Source organism: Protopterus annectens, chromosome 11.part0 (assembly GCF_019279795.1).
Source record: "Protopterus annectens isolate FY-2018-M chromosome 11.part0, PAN1.0, whole genome shotgun sequence".
Lineage (NCBI taxonomy): Eukaryota > Metazoa > Chordata > Ceratodontiformes > Protopteridae > Protopterus > Protopterus annectens.
The window spans coordinates 903,933,828-903,951,961 of record NC_056745.1 but is presented as its reverse complement, the minus strand read 5'-3'; the positions used below and the strand labels follow the sequence as shown (position 1 = coordinate 903,951,961).

The window sequence follows — 18,134 nt, the reverse complement described above, 5'->3', positions numbered from 1 at the left end:
TGGCTGAAGTGATAGCTATCAAAAATAAGGTTTTCCAGGACAAGAACTTTAAATCACAAGTTGTTGAAGGTTCAAAGGGGGAAGAAATTAAAAACTGTAGTATAAATGCAAATCCCATGAAGCAGAGTGTTCTTTAAACAGAGGCCTGAGCATTAAGGTTCCTTTAAAAAAGGCTTTACAAAGTTTATGAGCTATAACAGATTAACTGTTGAAACCCATACAGAGATTAGATATTGCAGCAAGATGTAGCTGAGTCACAGAAGTTGATGAGCCAGACTCAGAGTAAGGCTAAAAAGTCTAAAACATTGTCTACAGGTGTTGTATACGGGTCAATATTACAGTCAAGTGACCATTTAGCAAATTCTATCCATTTGTTATAGTACAATTTCCTAGTTAAAGACTTGTGGTGGGCCAGAATGATGCATTGGACCAGGGAAGTCAGGGAACTGGAGAAGCCACACAGTCAGCTTGAGATGCTGAAGATTTGCATAAACTGTTCCCTCCGGGTGGGACAATAGATCTGGAGCCAGTATCCAGGGTTTCCAAAGTAAATGAGGCCAAAGGAAGGGAAACCAGACTTGTCGAAGCCAGAACAAGGCAATGAGGATTATTCTGTTCTTCGACCTGTTGGCTTTCTTTAGAAACTGACATATCAGAGGAGTCGGGGGGAAAGATGTACCTAAGACCGGAGGGCCAATCATGAAGGAGAGCGTCTCTGGGTGACTCCCCCGGGGGGGGGTTAGGGCAAAGTAAATGCTGCCTTGTTGTTCAGAGGGAAAGCAAACAGACTGCAGCAAGACTGGCCCCAGTAGCGGAATATCTTTCCCACCACCACTGGATTGAGAGACCACTTGTGAGGCATGAGGATGGTACTGCTTAACTTGTCCGCAATCATGTTGGAGCTCCCCGGAATGTGTGTTGCCATTAGAAAGTGGTTAGAGGAAATCGCCCATTGCCATACTCTTAGAGCTTCTCAACAAAGATGGTGCAATCCGGTTCCCCCTTGTTTTCTGATGTACCAAATTACTGACATGTTGTCTGTTTGAACTGCTATCATCCCAAAGGGGAGGGCAACTTGAAATGCCTGTAACACTAACAGCACAGCACTGCCCTCATCTCTACAATGTTGATACACAAGTTGGCTTCTATCTGGGACCAAATGCCTTTGACTGTCTTTCCCAGATAATGCCCCCCACCCTATCTGGGATGAGTCCGTGGTCATTATGGCTTGGGGCTGAGGAGGGACAAAAGGATGGCCTGACAAGATTTAATTGGAGTGGAGCCACTAACTCAGGTCTTCTTTGCAATGATTAGTGATCAAAATCTGATGGGGCATAGGTTGATTTAACAAGGATCATTGGGAAGCTAGAAGCTACTGAAGGATTTACATGCAATATCTGGCCAAGGGAACTACAGTGATAGAGGCTGCCATTGACCCTGGAGTCTGTAGGATGAGTCTTACTGTTACTCTTCTGTTTTGAATGATCTAGTTTACTTGTGATCTGATCCTTTGGAGCCTTTCTAGGGGAAGTGATGCAAACCCAGTGACCGTGTCTAGCATAGCACCAATGAATTCCAGCTGTTTTGATGTTTCCAGATTTTTCATAGTTTATAGTGATTCCTAAGGTGGCACAAAGATGAAGGGTGTTAATCTCATGCTTTTATAAGTTGACACCTGGTGGGAGTAGTAAGGAGCCAGTTGCTGAGATATGGAAATACCCGGAACCCTAGCAGTCTGAGAAGCGCTGCTACCACTAGCATGCATTTGGAAAACATCCTGGGGGCTTTGATGAGACCAAAGGGCAGTGCCCTGAACTGAAACTGACTATCTCCCAGCCAGAAGCACAGGAATCTTCTGAAGCGCTTGTCCATTTTTGTGGTAATATGCACCCTGAAGATCTACTGAGCACATCCAGTCATCTTTTTCCCCAAGAATGGAAGTACTGATTGTACTGAGACCACCTGGAATTTGGTTTGTTGAACTGATTTGTACAACTGGCTGAGATCCAAAATGGGTCTCCAGTCCCCTGTTTTTTTGGGCACTAAAAAGAACCTTGAGTAAATTCCGGATCCTCTCTGGTCTGGTGGGACTGCCTGTATGACTCTCTTGTTGAGCAGTTTCTGAATTTCTAAGACTGCTGCCTCCCTGTGATTGGGTGGAACGTTTGGGAGTCTTTTTGGTTTTGTTGAAAGGGGAATGATGTAACCTCTGGAAATGATCCCCTGTACCAATTTGTCCGTCATTTCTAGCTAGGCAGATTGGTGCAGGGATAATCGTCCCCAGACTGCCGCCACAGAAAGGCAATCAGGCCTCCATTCAGGAATGCTGGTAGGAGTTACGGGAGGAAATCTCTGGACCCCTGGTTCTGCAGGCCACTTCTGCCTCTTTGACAACATCTTCCATTATTACCCCCCTGCCTTGGGGGAAGACATTGCCATGTGAGTCTTGGAAAGGTCCTTGGGTCTTTTTGAACCATAGCCTCCCACTTCTCTGGTTCCTAGTGTAGGGCCGTTGAGGAGTGGAGAAGCATACGCCCATGTCAGAAAGGGTCTTCCCATCGTTCTCACATCTGGTTAGAGTATCTTTAACCTTGGGGCCAAACAAAGATGATCTGTCAAATGAAGCATTGACAAAAGAAGACTTAAATGGCACCACAAAGTCACATAAGCACATGCAGGAGTGTCTCCTGATGGCTACACCTAAACCTGTTGCTGTTGTCGCCCCTTCAGCTGCATGAGCAATTAGCCTCATGGACGAATTGGAAATCAATTCAAGGGTGGTGAGCTGAGCGGTAACCTTATCTTGGACCCCTTCAGCTATTGCTCCTGTAAGAGTATCTGAAAGTTCTTTAATCAGATCTCTCTGAAGCCTGGTGAAATGTGCCATGCAATTCAAGAACCCAAGAGCGAAGGTCAAAAAACTATATATGCACTTGCCAAACCTACCCATAGTCCTAAACTCCTTGTTAGGAGGATGGATAGTAGGACTTTCTTCCACAATTTCCTTTTTAGTGGCTGCCGCCACCACCACGGAATCTACAGGAATACCCTTGGCCCAGTGTTGCTCTTCTTTAGGGGCAGACAGTATCCGGTCAGGTCTTTTGGAGATTGGCTTGACAGAGTCAGGAATTTTCCAGGCCCGCTGAGTGATCAGTTTTAAAAGATCATCAGCAGGTGGAGAGATCCAAGAGGTAGAGGGCTGGGAGCAAAAATCCTCTACGGATACAGATCCCTCTGAGGAAGGTTGGAAGTTAGTTCAGCCACCCCTCTGCTTCAGGATTTCTAGGATGTCCCCAGAGGAATCATCATCAGGGGGTGACCTGGGGAACCTTCCCCTTCATCGAAATCAGTATTCTCTGTGAAGGACTCTTCAGGGGAGTTCAAGTGCTTCCCCTTGCACTTTTTCTTAGAAGGTACCTCTTTGGTGGGATGCTCTGGAGAGGTATCCAAGATGATACCACCACTGTGGATCACTCCTGAGGCTTTCGTGCCCTCTGTCTCAAGAAAGACACTGGAGGAAGCTCCAGTCGAGGGGATGGACAAGTTATTTGGCCTCACAGGGATGGCACAGACTGAGTCCACAATGGACAAGGCCTTCTCCATAGCTCAAAAGGCAGGTCCCCCCCGTAAAGGAATGGGAGCCCGGAACCAAAATGGTCTCTTCAGAATCGTGGTCCCACCCCGCACCAAGGAAGCTGCCTCCAGAGCAAAGGGCAGGGTTGAACTTACATGTGCTGAGGACTCAAGGGGCATGGAGGGCTGTGAATAAATCCAAGTCAAACCCTGCCCCTCGGAACGGGTAACGAAGCCCTGACCCCGGGAGATCTCCGGTTCTGACAAACCAGAAGAGCTCAAGGCAACTATCGGTGCCAGAGAAGTTCTGTCAGACAATGAAACAGATGAAGCCGGATGGTTGGTACCAGGGGCTCCAAAAACTCGTCTGGAATCAAAGGAGGAATTTGCATGGGTGTAGAAGAAGCCAAGGTTCCAGAGCCAACCTGGCTAGGAACTGAAGGAGGAGGCAATTCCCTCGCCATCAGATGCTGGTCGACCAGTTTCATAATGCCTGACTAAGACAAGCTCTTATTGGACCAAATAGAGGAGGTTGATGGAGATCTTGGTGGGCGTCTCTCCAAAAATGGACTGTGAGGACGGTCTGCATATAGGTCAACAGAGGGAGAAATAAGGCGTCCTCAGTAGAACTATCAGTTGTGACTCCTTCGGTACAAAGAGTTCAGCTGGTAGCGAAGCGAGAGGTGTCTGCACCGAAACCTGAGCTGCAGATGGTGTCAATGAAAGATGATCTTTTCCCACCAATGTCAACGAGACAGTTGGCACCATGGGAGAATTGACCAATTTAGAAGGTGGTTTCGAAAATGCTGTTGGAACCAAATGATTTCGCTTTTCAGTTTTCTGGAGGATGATGAGGAAGAACAGCTGGCTTTGGTTTTGGGACCAGAGATAGCCTCTTCAAAATCAGATTTAAGAAGTCCTCTGAAAATTAGCTTATTTTTATGCTATGTCAGGGTTCTAGTGGAAAAGCCGTGACAGATGGTGCAATCTTCTTGAAGATGGAGAGACCAAGACAATAAACACAGAAGATGTGTCCATCTGAATTTGGCATTTTTCTCTCACACTTTTGGCACCGCTTAAAACCAAAGGTGCCTTTAGAGGATTTGTTGGCCACTGTAAAAGCTAAGGCCTCCTGACACACACACACACAAAAAAGAAAAAGAGAGGTTTTTTTTTTTTTTGAGAAGGGAAATTGCCAACAATAGTAAGAGATTACCCAAAGGTAAGGGGAAGAGTACCAACAATGGTACCTTAGAGTACCGAACAGTAGAAGTTGGTAGAAGAGATCAATCACGTGCACATCTAAAGGGAACTGGAGGAGCGGGTAGATAAAGAGTATAGAAAAACAGAAATTCAAATGTAAAAAACTAACTTACAAAGGCCAAGGCTCGAGAGGTTGGTTGAACGCATCTGGCACTATGAAGCGGCAAATGACATCTGAGGTAATTTGGTGAGGAGCAATATGGGTAGAGCCTAGCTTGAGAGTTTTTTGGAAGGCGTGAACTGGAATAATGGCAGAGTCGATTCCGAGGCTCAGAACTGAGTCCACAGCTAAGGATTACATGAAGATTGACATCAGATTCCCCATTTATTTAAATATCTGTGTTTATTGTATGCATTATTTTCAAATCTTTTACCATACATGGAATGCAAAATAATACACACAGCTACTTTATTGTCTCGCAAAGACTCCATTTGAGTTATTCAGATCAGCAATCAACTAACTAAAATAGTGAAATGAATGGCAAAATAAGCGAAGTAAAACAAACTGTTCTAACAAACAGTCATACAAACAGAATTGCAAATGCTCTGAAAAAGATAATCAATACAAATGTAGACATAAGTAATGCAAGCAGGTTACACGGTACTCAGGGTTGCTGGTCAAATTACAGGGATGATGATGGGGAATAAGCTAGCTTAAGGCCTGAAGAAACTTACCGTAAAAGTAACCAACCTCATTTTGGAATAAATAATAATAAAGAAAGTGAAGCAGCATAGTTAAAATAAAGCCTCAAAACATACGCAAAGTCATCATTTGGAAGTTTACAGGCACAATTTATTTTATCTGAAATACAAACCTTATTACAGAAAGTGGAAAATCTGTCAACCTACTTTGGATGTGAGTTGAGATGGTTTTGTCAGGTTAAGTGATAAGGCAATTCACACTTGTGAGGCATTTCACCCTGCACCAAATAACCAGTAGGCCTCTGACAGATAAAGTCATAAGGTGATACCAGGCATAAAACTGGCAACTGGCTTGAAGAATAGTTTTAAACACAGCAGTTTAAATATCAGTAGAAAACAAATTAAAATATTATGCCTCAAGAATCATAATTCCAAGGAAATAGAGAGAGAGTAGGAATAGTAGTAACAATAGAGTTATTCATATTAGATGACCCAAGTAGTGTAAAAATGCAAGAGTGGTTGAATACAAGACCACCACCAAAGAATAATCACCAACAGTGTAATAGAAAAAGGTCTTATGCATGTCAGCTGGTAGTACACAATAGTCCTCATGTAATACTGTGTACAAGACTGGAGACATTCTCATTGTAACAACAGGCTATACAGAGGCAGGTCAGATAAGGAAGCAAAACTGAGCATTTTCTGATATAAATAGACATAATTATGTAGACCTCAAGCCAAAGAGGTAGAATGCAGTGGACCAGAAACTTTTAAGTGCTTTGAAGAAATCCATGCCATAACTATCAAAAAAAAAAATCCAACAATTATAGGACACAGACAAAGTCACGGGATAGAGAGATTATTGGAAATATGAAAAATGCATTTGTTTTCAACTGAAAGGGTGGTGGCTGCTTGAAAAACATTTTCTTGGGTTGTAGCAAGTTCAGAACAGTAAGGGTATTTATCAGTGCATAGCAGGTACAGACTGAGCATTAACTGTTATGAGGGCTGGAAGGCAGCAATCATCATTCAAGTAAGATTTGCACTTTCTCCAAGTTCTATCGATCAGAAGGGGAAATTAGATAGCCAAAGGAGCATTCAGTGAAATAAATCTATGTTTTAATGTTTCCAATCAAATCCAAAAGGCAGGGTGCAACACTGTGCAAATGTTAACGTTCAGCACAATACAGACAATGATGCATGGAATTAAATGGCACCCCATCTGTTTTAGGTAGCTTTGAAACTTTTGGTCTTGAGATTCTTTTCCAAAAATCAGAGACTGCACCGTTTAACTGTAAGCAATTTGGAACATTTTCTTTAATAAAACATAGCATATCTAATGCATGATGCATGGCCTGCTTCATGCACAATCAACTTCAACGATGTGCTTTCAAGTCTTTTGTAGCACTACTGATGAAATCTAGCAATAACAATAAATAACAGAAAAAATAATCAACATAAATAGTGTACAATGGTATCTTCACCTGTGACTGCTCTTCTAAGAAGCATTGCACTCTCTGCTCACTATTGATTTTGTTTGAAAATACTTTTGGTTTGCTGTTATTACAAAAAGAATATCTAGCCTTTAACCAGGAGCTCAATGCATACCCTTTCAGAGCTACATACTTTCGTTCTAAACCTGGCTTCATGAAACTGGATGAGTCTAACAAGGATAGGTTGTACAGACACAGCAGACTGTGGCCACCTTATGGAACATTTTGATGCAGACGTAACAGCAGCATACAAATTAAATTCATTCTTAGTGTGGGGACGCAGTGAGAAATTACACCTTTCAGCCTTAATAAATTCTCCATTACGTACATTCAGCTGTACTATAAAATTAACTGAACAATTACAGATGAAGGATGATTTCTAATAATGCTGACTCTAGCAGAGCCATCAATGGTGGTGGGGAAGAGGAATGTTCCTGCTAATTATCTTAAACTCAGAATAAAAAAAAATATTTTATGCAACGTATCATAGTAGTCACCTATGCCAAGCAGCTTATAGACATTAGCACTATCCCAGAGGTGAGGAAGCAAGAGGCTATTTAATTAGTCAATGTCTTGTTACAGGCAAAGCCAAACTGATGACAGAATCAGTAAAGCAAAACAAAAAAGTGAAAAATGACAATAAAGTTGCAGTTAAAAGCACAAGGTTTGCTGTGTCTTGCTTGTATTTATTTAATTAGTTTTACTTTAAAAAAATTAATTCAAAAATTCATAGAACAAATGTGAAAATTTAGTAACATGGTAAGACAGATATATACTGTTTACACAAAGAAGTCTAGCTAAGTAAATTTGGGGGATACGTTGCATAATCAAGGACTGAAAGGCATATATAAACCAAAATTTTAGGATCTTACAGCTATACAAGGGGATTTGCATAAGACAGAAACTGCAGTGGACTCTAAATCAGTGCACTACCCTACCAACCCTTAGACTGGTAGAGATAGGAAGAAATGACAGCTGGTGAAAGGAAGCCACAGATTATCAGGGAATGAAGTGTGTTTGATCTTTTCCCAAGACAGTGAGTATACAACATAGGCTAAGACTGTTGGATTTTAAACTGTTAATATCAGTTGCTAATTAACACTTTACCATACATTGTACAGTCTCACATAATTACCAAACAAAATTTATACTTGTTAAAATGACAATGTTCAAAGTCCTTGCATTCAGATTACTTCAAGACTACTACTAGTTTATGACCACCATTTGACAAATGAGAATATGATTATATTACAATGGAAAATTATTCAGCTTGATATTCTGCTTGTGAAGTAATAAAGCAGTATCTTCTCTGAACTGCTGGATAGGGTCTCTTGTTATAAAACTGTCAGCAATTTTTTCTTCTGCATTTTATGCGTGCATTCATTTCTTTATCAATGTGGAACTGTGTTAAAGTATATTTCCTTCTTAGAGAATGTTAACATAAATCTCTGCATTACAGTCACCTTCCTTCAGGATTTGTTAAAGAATGCTACTAATTTGTTTTGAAGACTTCTTCCCTATTTACAAAAAGAGGGGAATGGTGTGGGAGTTGGAAGGTTTGACGCAATCAGTTCAGGATTGCAAACATGCGCCATCCTCAGCTTAATCAGGAAATGCTACCGTCAACTACAGTAATGTTAGCTAGTGATGTTAGTCAAGTCTCAAGGTTTAAAACAACACTCTGCTTTACACACAGGATGCACAGCAACGGTAAAAATCAACAACTTCAAATAAAGGTACTTTCAAAAGATTTTGGTGTACTTTGCATGCCGCTATTGAATGCAAACAACATGCCTGGGTTTGGTATTTTTATGTTACATGCAGTAATCTAATGAAATGTAAATGGTCACATTCAGGCCCCAGAAATTATACTGCAGATAGCCCTACAACTTCTGAACACTAGACATCTATTGAGCTATTCAGTTATACATCGTGAAAAACCACACAAAGATACACTGAGCCATGCCAATGTCTATGTTTTCATTATGTAGAATATTTCAAATAAAAAATATTCACAGTGACTCATTTACCAGGGAAAAATGAAACAAGAACTTTAACCAAGGAAAGCCCTTTTCTCTTTTCTTCTTTTTCAGTAACACATCTATAAGACAACAAAAGAATGCAGCAAAGTGGTTGCTTCAGTCTTTCTTCTGAACCGTGAATCATTGCTATTAACAGTTAAGTCAATGGCTTGCCTTATCAGTAGGTGAAGAAGGTAGTGAAAGCAAGACTTCAATCATGCAATCACCTATAAACAAAGTGCATATCAATTATCTCCATTGAAGCAACAACTTGTTTCATAAGGTCTAACAAGGCATCATATAATGCAATGCAGCCAATATTTCTGCTGACGAACCAACACCTCAAAATGCCCTTAAAATGCATGTCGTTACAGCTAGAGTAACATCATTTATCAACAGCTGCCATTTTTTTGTTACTGCCTGTGTTGTAGTTAATGTTAATGGACAAAGCAGGCAACACTTCATGGCACCTGTAAAAGGAATGTAATTAGAAAAATACAGGAAAAAAGAAGAGGTGCTTTTTTCTTCCTATTTGCAAACATGTTTTCCCTAGTATTACACAGCTGTATTACTCACCTCATTCTTCAAGTAGTGTTTTACCTGCAGCACGAAGATACAGTAAATATGTGAATGGGTTTGTAGACCAACACACATTTTTTCAAGATTTCTAATATATTCCTCAGAGTGACTGAACATACTGAAACAGCAGCTCTAGCAAGTAATCCAAGGACAGATGAGAATGCCTACATAACTAACCAGATAATTGAAGGATGTCTGGAAATAGAAGGTATAAATTTAAAAATTCACAAAGTACAGTATCAAATAGAACAAATGCATTTACAAGACTGGGCCACTAAAAAGTTATGGAACATTTAAGAACTTTATAAACTCCTCTTTACCAAATAAGTAAACAGTTGCAGTATCATTAATTTTCACTCCCGGAGGACCATGAATCACAGAACTGCACATAATATAATGTGTCACACACAAACTGGTCACTTGAGAAAGGTTCTTAACATTACCCCTCAGGTTTAACAAGATATGGCATTTTCAAGTGGGAAATAGTTGGAACTCCTCATTCAAAGTCCTTGTCAACTCTTAATTATCAGCCTGATTACTGCAATTAGTATGATGTTCACTCCTTATGCCTGTCAAAGGAGCTGAGCTGCACTAAACTTGTTATGTATATTAATTCAATGCTCACTGGTGGATTACAATTTGCTTTCCCGACCCCAGCAGTTGTTAGCATCCTTAAGCAGTTGCACCAAGTGATTATGAACACTTTCATCTTAATGAAGGTTTAAAGAAGCTAACTTTTGATTTTCACGTCAAAATGTATATATACTAATGAATGTTAACTCCAGACTATCAGCATACAGGTTGCTCATGTTTGCTCATGTTTTACAGAAGGAGATATGAAAGCATCAATAATGTTAACACTGAAATCCATATAACAGTATAACCTATGATAATATGGCACTTATGAAAGAAATGTTCTGAAGAGCACTAGAATAAGAATTCAAAGTACATTACTATATAATATCACAAATGTTTAAAAGAAATGTATAATACCTGAAAGGGATGCTAAAACTGAAGTATGTTAAACAACTAAGTTAATGTAAACCCTGAAGTTTGTACAGTAATAATATGGGTTGCATGCTGTACAGCTAACCTAGAAAATACTGTGAAGCAATGACTTTTGAAGATTCATGTTATCAGGTACTGGACAGACTGTTATGCCAACTTAATGATTCAACACTTATTTCACTTTAAGATGAATATACGTATTCTTACTGAATGAATGGCTGATACTCTGTTTTGTGCAAACCAGCAATTTCATCGAGCAGAATACATGCACATTTACAGTAGTATGACCCATACGTTAACAAGATATTGCATACTTTAAAAGAAAAAAACACAAGCTTTGATCTTAGCATTTACTACAGCACTCCGTGAGATCACATCTTTCTGCACCAACATAAAATGAAATAGAAAAAAATACAAGCCTGAAGTAAACATAAACCTGACTAGTTTCTTATAAACAGCTTTCTTTATGAAAGTCACTGTCGACACGTAAAAGGATTTAGAGACAGAATTGACCAACAGTGTGCACATATGGTGCTTTTAAGCACGAAGAGTAATGGGTCAGGCTAAAAATGTTTACGCAGACTGTATGAGGCATTTATAATATGCACAGTGGAAGCATTTACCTCATAAAAAGTTTAACAAATAGCACTAATGTAATGAAACCACACAGTTTAAGTGCAAAATAATTTGAAAGCACCCACTATTTGAAAACTTTCTTGAAATTTCTGCCCTATTTGTTCAAAAGATTTTTTCACAATTTTAACCAGATTACCTGTTATCAGGAATGCCACAGCCAGTGATATGTATGATGAGCAGTCTCATCAGTGTGGTGAGATCACATATTTTATCATTATTAAAATCCACACCTGGTAGTAGGGTATCAAGTATCCTTCAACTCAACACAATCTCAAATATAAAATATGTTAATGCAGAATGTATTTAAACATGTCCTCCAGCAATCAAACTGATTAAGTAATAATAGACTGGTCTGTTAAAAAAAATACAGCTTTTACTCAGTTGCTCTGGCATATCCAGAAATGCAAACATTTGGAGACACTACTTTGCTAGATTTATCGAGTAGTATTCCATAAAGAGATTTTGTTTTTGTAGATTTTAGGGGTCTGGTTCATGCACTGTTTTTTTTTTTTTTTTTTAAATAATCAGATCAAGGATATGTTGCCACTTGAATGATAAACTTGTCAGGAATGCTATGTCTAGAGTTTACAGAGAAAAATATTTACCAGAGATCTTATGGTGGGGGATGAAGAGACAAGATTACGGTTAATTGGTGAAAAGACAAAAGAAGGTGGAAAGCAAAAATCTTTGTTTAAAATTGTTGTTAGAGTGTAGGTTTAAGTTCCATTTAAGCATGCACTAGAGTTATTTCTCACAAACACCTGTTACTTTTTTTTCTCTTTCTTTATAAACATCTGAAATAAAGGCATTTTTTTAACAAAGATATCACTTCACACAATGATTAAGTGCATTCGGGTACAAAACAAGAAATCCTGCAGGTGAATATCGAAGCTAGGTAGCACTTAGCACTTTTTAAGCATGAAATAAACAGATGTACAATGAAATGTAATCGGGGACCAAAATAGCTAAGTTGAGTCTTAAGGGAGGGTGCTGGGCTGGCTTCAGAATATGCTATTTGAAAATAGGTCTATATTATAACATAGAAGTCTTAAAACTTTGAATGTCATAATATCGAAACCATTCGATTGAAAGACCAGAAAATCGAACACTCAGAATAGCGAATTTTTTCCCAGGGAAAAAATTAGCTGTTCTGACAAACATACACACAACACAAGCACACCAAAATAAATAATCCACACACACTTCACAAAACCTACACTAAACCATACATACACTACTAGCTATCCACTTACCTTAACCCAACCCTAAGGTCTGTAACTACCGCACATTCACCTTATCCACTCCCTAACCCTAAGGTCCCTAACTATCACACACTCACCTTACCCACTTCCCTAACCCTAAAGTCCCTATCGCACACTCACCTTACCTGCTCCCTAACTCTAAGGTCCCTATCGCACTCACCTTCGTTCGCACACTTACCTTAACCCAGTCCAAAACCTTCGTTCCACAGTCGAGGAAATAGCGAAGCTGCAGAAACGGCCCACTGAATACTTTCCCTAGGAAAGTACTCGATCTTCTGCAGCTTCGCTATTTTCAGCGTTCGGTGCACAGGGTTCGATATTATAACATTCGAAGTTTTAAGACTTTGATGTTATAATATAGACCCTCTGAAAATAGCAGTTATCAGAAGTGAAGCTCATAATTTTATCTCCAAATCCTAATAATAAGTTGTTGCTACAACCTATGCAACAAGACTGACAGCTTGATGCAGTGAATGAATGACACACTCCAAAGGAAGTCAGTGTGACAAAATACATGGTCAGTAGTGTGAGCTTGCTGCAAAGCCCTGGCTTTCTAAAAACATGTACAACACTAGCCCAACAGTCAACTAAACTATGGTTCTTGCAATGAGTTTTAAATGACTTGGAACTTGTGATTTGTCAGATTAACATAAAAGGACAACTATACCAGCTGAAATTAATTCTCAAACTCAAGTCCAGACATGTCACAGTGGCAAAGCAGCAGTTGTATATCTACTAATCAGACCTTGACATAAACCCTGAAATGACATCTGAAACTTCATTTTTTTGGTCTTTACGTTCTGTAGTACTAAGCTTCCACACCAGCAATTTCCTTATGTTACAAAAGGTTTTGTTTATAAAAGCTAGCATAATTAAGCAAAACAACCTCATTAACAGCAGTGTCTAGCTTTTAGCCATTTTGATAGCTAGATGAATAAAGCTGCTCTGAGGTCAAGTAAAATCTGGAGGCCATGCAGTCAATCACTTGACTGCAATCTGTGGTTTGTTCTTCTCTTTGGTATGACCTTGCAAAATCAACACAGTCTGGGTAATGCTGCAGCACAAACATAACAAACTGTTTTCTTATTCGTTTAGGGGAAATTATTGGCACTGACAATATTTTTTAATGGTATGTGGGAAAAAAAAATCAGGTGATAATGACGCACTACATGCCACTGCTGACCCACTTATTTAACATGAGGGCTGACCCAGATGCAAGTGCTCTCTGCTGTCAGGTGAAAATATTTTATGTCATGTTACGTAATGTCAGAGAGTCCCTGCCTATCATTCAGATCACTTTAATAAAGTGCAACCTGAAAATGAGAAAAGTTCTTAAAGAAATGCAGTGGAAAATTAGTAGACAAAGACTACAAAATGCAATGTTTGGTAAACACTGCACTAATACTGTGCAAATGGCAGAAGCATTCTGCATCACGTTCTTGACATCAGCGATCAGTATTGCCTGCTGAAACAAATATTTTCACTGAAAGAGCACAAAGCTCAACATTGATACTGCAACTGATTTCTCTGACCCTTAAAGCTTGTTTATTTCACACTGTCTCACAGTATGTGGATACTAAACATGGCACTTGTTTTCTTGGCTACCAACTTTAATTCAAAGGACAAGGTTCAAAACCCTTGTTTCTTTATTTCAATCCTGAAAACTAAGTACAGACAGTTGATGGAATGTATGCAGAACACTGCAATCAGACCTCCTTCAGAGATTTTAATATCACTTTATAATATTAAGGTTTGCATTTAACTTCTATACATATAGCAACTAAGCCTGCCAATACATTTATGCACTGCTAATTTCTCATTTGTTACTTATGCTACCGTCCGCAACAAAACCCGGCAATACAAATTCAAAGCATTCTAACTAAATTCTCTCCAAACTAAAGACTGCCTGCTGTACACTGCAAGCAAGCACCACTGCCTGCTGTACACTGCAAGCAAGCACCCTCACTCCCCAGGACCTGGTCCCTCTGCAGCACAGTTTATACATAATGATGAATTCTTGATTACTTCAGCATAAATATTTCCTGGCACTCATATCAAAGTAATTCATGTTTTTTTAATAACTCTACCACGGTTACTTTTTAAAAAGATACTGACCCATTGTTTTCTCCATTTAAGATGTCTGGAAATGAGTAAATTGTCACTTCAAAATTATTTCCTTTGAAAATTACAAAAAAAAAAAAATGGAGAGCCAATAATCTCGAATTCAAAGCCATTTACAAACTTCATCTCTGAACAAATCAGTTAACTTCCTGAATCTCTCTAAGCTTCATGACAATCCGCTCAGTGTAACTTGTACAGTAATGTGTGCACGCACACAAATTATACATCAATTCAAATACAACTATAAATACAAATTACACTTTTAGTATGACAATAGATGTCTTCATATAATGTAATCAGTTTGTGGGTCTACTGAGTACAGCTTACTTGATTCAAAAATCCATCAGTAAGGGGTATTTTAATAGTCACTAGAGAATGCTATTTGTACTTTTAAAGTCTTACTCAAAGAATAACAAAATTAAGAAATGTTATGATGTGCCGCTCATTCCTAAAAGTGATATTAAGATTACAGCTAAGCACTTTCCTTATATTGTATGAATATAATGAATGACTGTCTTTCCCTCGTGTTACTGTTACAATAAAAATATTTTAAAATATAGTCAAGTTTCATTTAGAAACAAGTTAACTGCATAAGACTACAAGTGAAAGTATGATGTAAATATGGTACAGGAAATGAGTTGTGAATCAGATGCACGTCAAAGACCTAAGCTTGATCCTACAACCACCACTTGCATATATTGTGGTGCAAATGCATGTAATTTACTCTCTCTCAAAGCTTTTGAGTCCACCCAGAACAAATACAACAATGCCTAGTAGTTGCTTCTCATTAGCTAGCCTAAACCAATAATGGTGTCTGTTTAGCTATGTTTAATGCAGTCTTTGTTTACCCTTACAAGTTTACCAGCTTTCACATTTTGTTCTTTTATCAGTGTAACAGTTATGCCATTTCATTACATGAACAAATCTGTCCTATTTTGACTTTACTGCAAAACAACCTAACGGCAAATGACCATGACAACAGAAGTCAATATCCATTGCAGGGTTATGCTGTGAAATTCCTTCCACATCAGTAATTTATGTGACATGTCACAAGTCACTGGACTCCTTGATGCCTACTTGGCAGTAAAACACTATGCTGAATGAAGAATCATACGAGGAGAGACTCTGGTCATCTTGGAAAATCAGTAAGAGTGAGGCTGCTAAGCACACTGCACTTCAGTGAATGCTGATTGAAGTTTTACTAAGGAAGGAGAAGTACAGTGAACCAGTACTGTGCTATAAACATGGAAAGAGACAGTCAAACTGTACTTAAGATATTATTAATGTCCACACTAAGTGTTCCCACTAAGTGCATTAATGCGACCCAAGTCCAAGGTTCACGTTTTCATACTCAGAGGAGACTGATCAGAATGAACAAAAAAAAAACAGTTGAATATTTTACGGGGATTACACACACACACACACCAATACTAAAAGATGACACAGATAATTGAGAGGGAGCCCAGTGTTAAGTTAAAATGCACTAAACTAAAAAGCAGTGATATCCTGGCTTACATAGTTCATCTAGTCACAGGCTATGGGCTTTACTGTGCTGAAACAAAACCCTAAGAACATGTTACTTGTAGTCTGTTCAAACCTACCATAACCCAATAAAGTCCAAGCATTTGACAAATACATAATAATATGAACATAATAAAAGATCTCCATAAAATGTAAAATATTTCAACAATGTGATGCATGGCAAACATAATGAGCATTTTAAAAGATCTTTTCCCCAAGGTTTCTGAGAACACTTTTGTGAGACTTTCTTACTGTCCTTATCTGACCTACAGAGATAATTAACACAATTCAATGTTTACAACACTTTCCAGTATTAACAAAAAAAGTACAAAGGTGTTGTATGATAGGCAGCTCTGCACGTAGTCACACAGACATCAGCTTTACATAGAATGAGAAAGTAAATCTCAAATATTGCAGGGAGCTGTCCGGCAACACACCATTTACCAGATTGATGGCATGATTACTGCTGTTGTGAATCAATTCTTATAACTTCTTTTGTACTGTTAATGGACAGATGAGCAATAAATCTCTCTTAAACCAACAGAGATTACTCTGGCATGTAAAATCCCAAAGAACTATTAAGTGCAAGTAAAACACATGCATTAGGCTGACTGTAAACAGTACAAACTCCACAGAAGACAGAATGTATGCAGGCTAGACTGTATTAAAAATATGAATAAAATGGAGCTGGACTATGTGATGGGGGGATGGGGAGCCAGGAAGCCCCTTGATATGAACTGAGCTAGTTTGACAGTTCCATTGTTTGGCTGTCCCATTGTCAAACCAAAATGTGCATTCAACCCCTCAACGCCAGCTCGCAGATAAACAAAAGACATTTTTTTCTAAAGCAGAAAATATAGCTTGCTCCAATGCAGTTTTTGCTGTGCACCCCCAAAAGGCAAGGTCTATGGTCCTTTTTAGAGGATGTAAGACTATAAGATCTAGGGTCATTTTTTTTTTTTTTTTTTTGAGGATGGAAGACTTACAGGCAAACATTTATGTCTTAGCAGGATGCATGTTAGGTGCAGCTTTAATGACTCAACAGGATAAACCATTATTTAAGGTGGTCTTTAAATACTGCCTTTAATATGGAGTCTTTTTTCCCTCCAAGGCTTACTGTACATGCTCTGCTTGGTGATAAACGCTGGATTATAAAAAATAAATAGCATTTTGAAGCCTGTGTTATTCATATGCTTTTTTTGCTGTTGCTTAATTTGCCTTGAATCACACATCTCTGTAGACTGTAGTCAAAAGTACTCATAAGATTATGGGCACTGTTTTATTTTATTTATTCTCAACACAAGTTCATCCGCAAACCATTCTGACTGACCCAAAAAGGCCCGAATATACTTCAAAACACAAAGAGAAACAAAAGATTTGTCACATTACCTTAAAAGCAGATCCTCACTTCTCATAGTAACAGCAGATTTGGGACAGCGCATGCCTTCTACACGGATATTCTCAACAAAAGCCAGTTCAGAAGTGTGCTCAAACATCAGTGACACAGTAGCTACAGCACTAATGGCTAACTCTCTCACTCAGTTCCTCTTTCTGTCTCTGTCTCTCTCTGTCTCTCTCTCTCTCTCGCTTTCTCTTGTTCTATGTTTTAGTCAATGCTGAGTGGTGGAGCAAGGGGGCCCCTGCAGATTCACTAAGCAGAAACAATCCTCTCTGACAAGTTACGTTTGTCAGAGCATATTTTACTGAGCTGCCTACGGTGGCCTTATTTGTGTTCTGTCTTGCCTGGTTACTGCCAGTTTTCTTTTTTATCTTAAAAATTAGACATAATAGACATAAGAAAAAAAAGAAAATTAACTATTGGATCTATTCTTTTCAATGAAAGATAAATGTAGGAGGGATCTCACTCCTGAAACTTGATGAGATTCATATGCAGTCTAGCTTTCAGTGAGCACTTGCTATAAGCCATAACTATCAAGCTGTTTTATGAAGGGATTTCTTCTTCCTAAAAGAAGGGGACATATATAATTTATCTTTAGTGAGACAATTACATTAAA

The 18,134-nt window shown here is 38.8% G+C and overlaps 1 protein-coding gene across 5 annotated transcripts in view; it reads right to left on the bottom strand.

The window, feature by feature from the left end:
- Nucleotides 1-17,832, bottom strand: part of CELF2 (CUGBP Elav-like family member 2) — a 1,986,852-nt gene extending 1,969,020 nt beyond the window's left edge. For 2 of the 5 annotated variants that reach the window (XM_044088293.1, XM_044088297.1), the window contains exon 1: nucleotides 17,509-17,832. In XM_044088293.1, coding sequence (XP_043944228.1) covers nucleotides 17,509-17,615 — 107 coding nt within the window. In that variant the 5' untranslated portion in view covers nucleotides 17,616-17,832. The remainder of the gene's footprint in view (nucleotides 1-17,508) is intronic. The other 3 variants (XM_044088292.1, XM_044088301.1, XM_044088294.1) reach the window with 2 other exon arrangements.
- Between the last annotated feature and the right edge of the window lie 302 nt (nucleotides 17,833-18,134).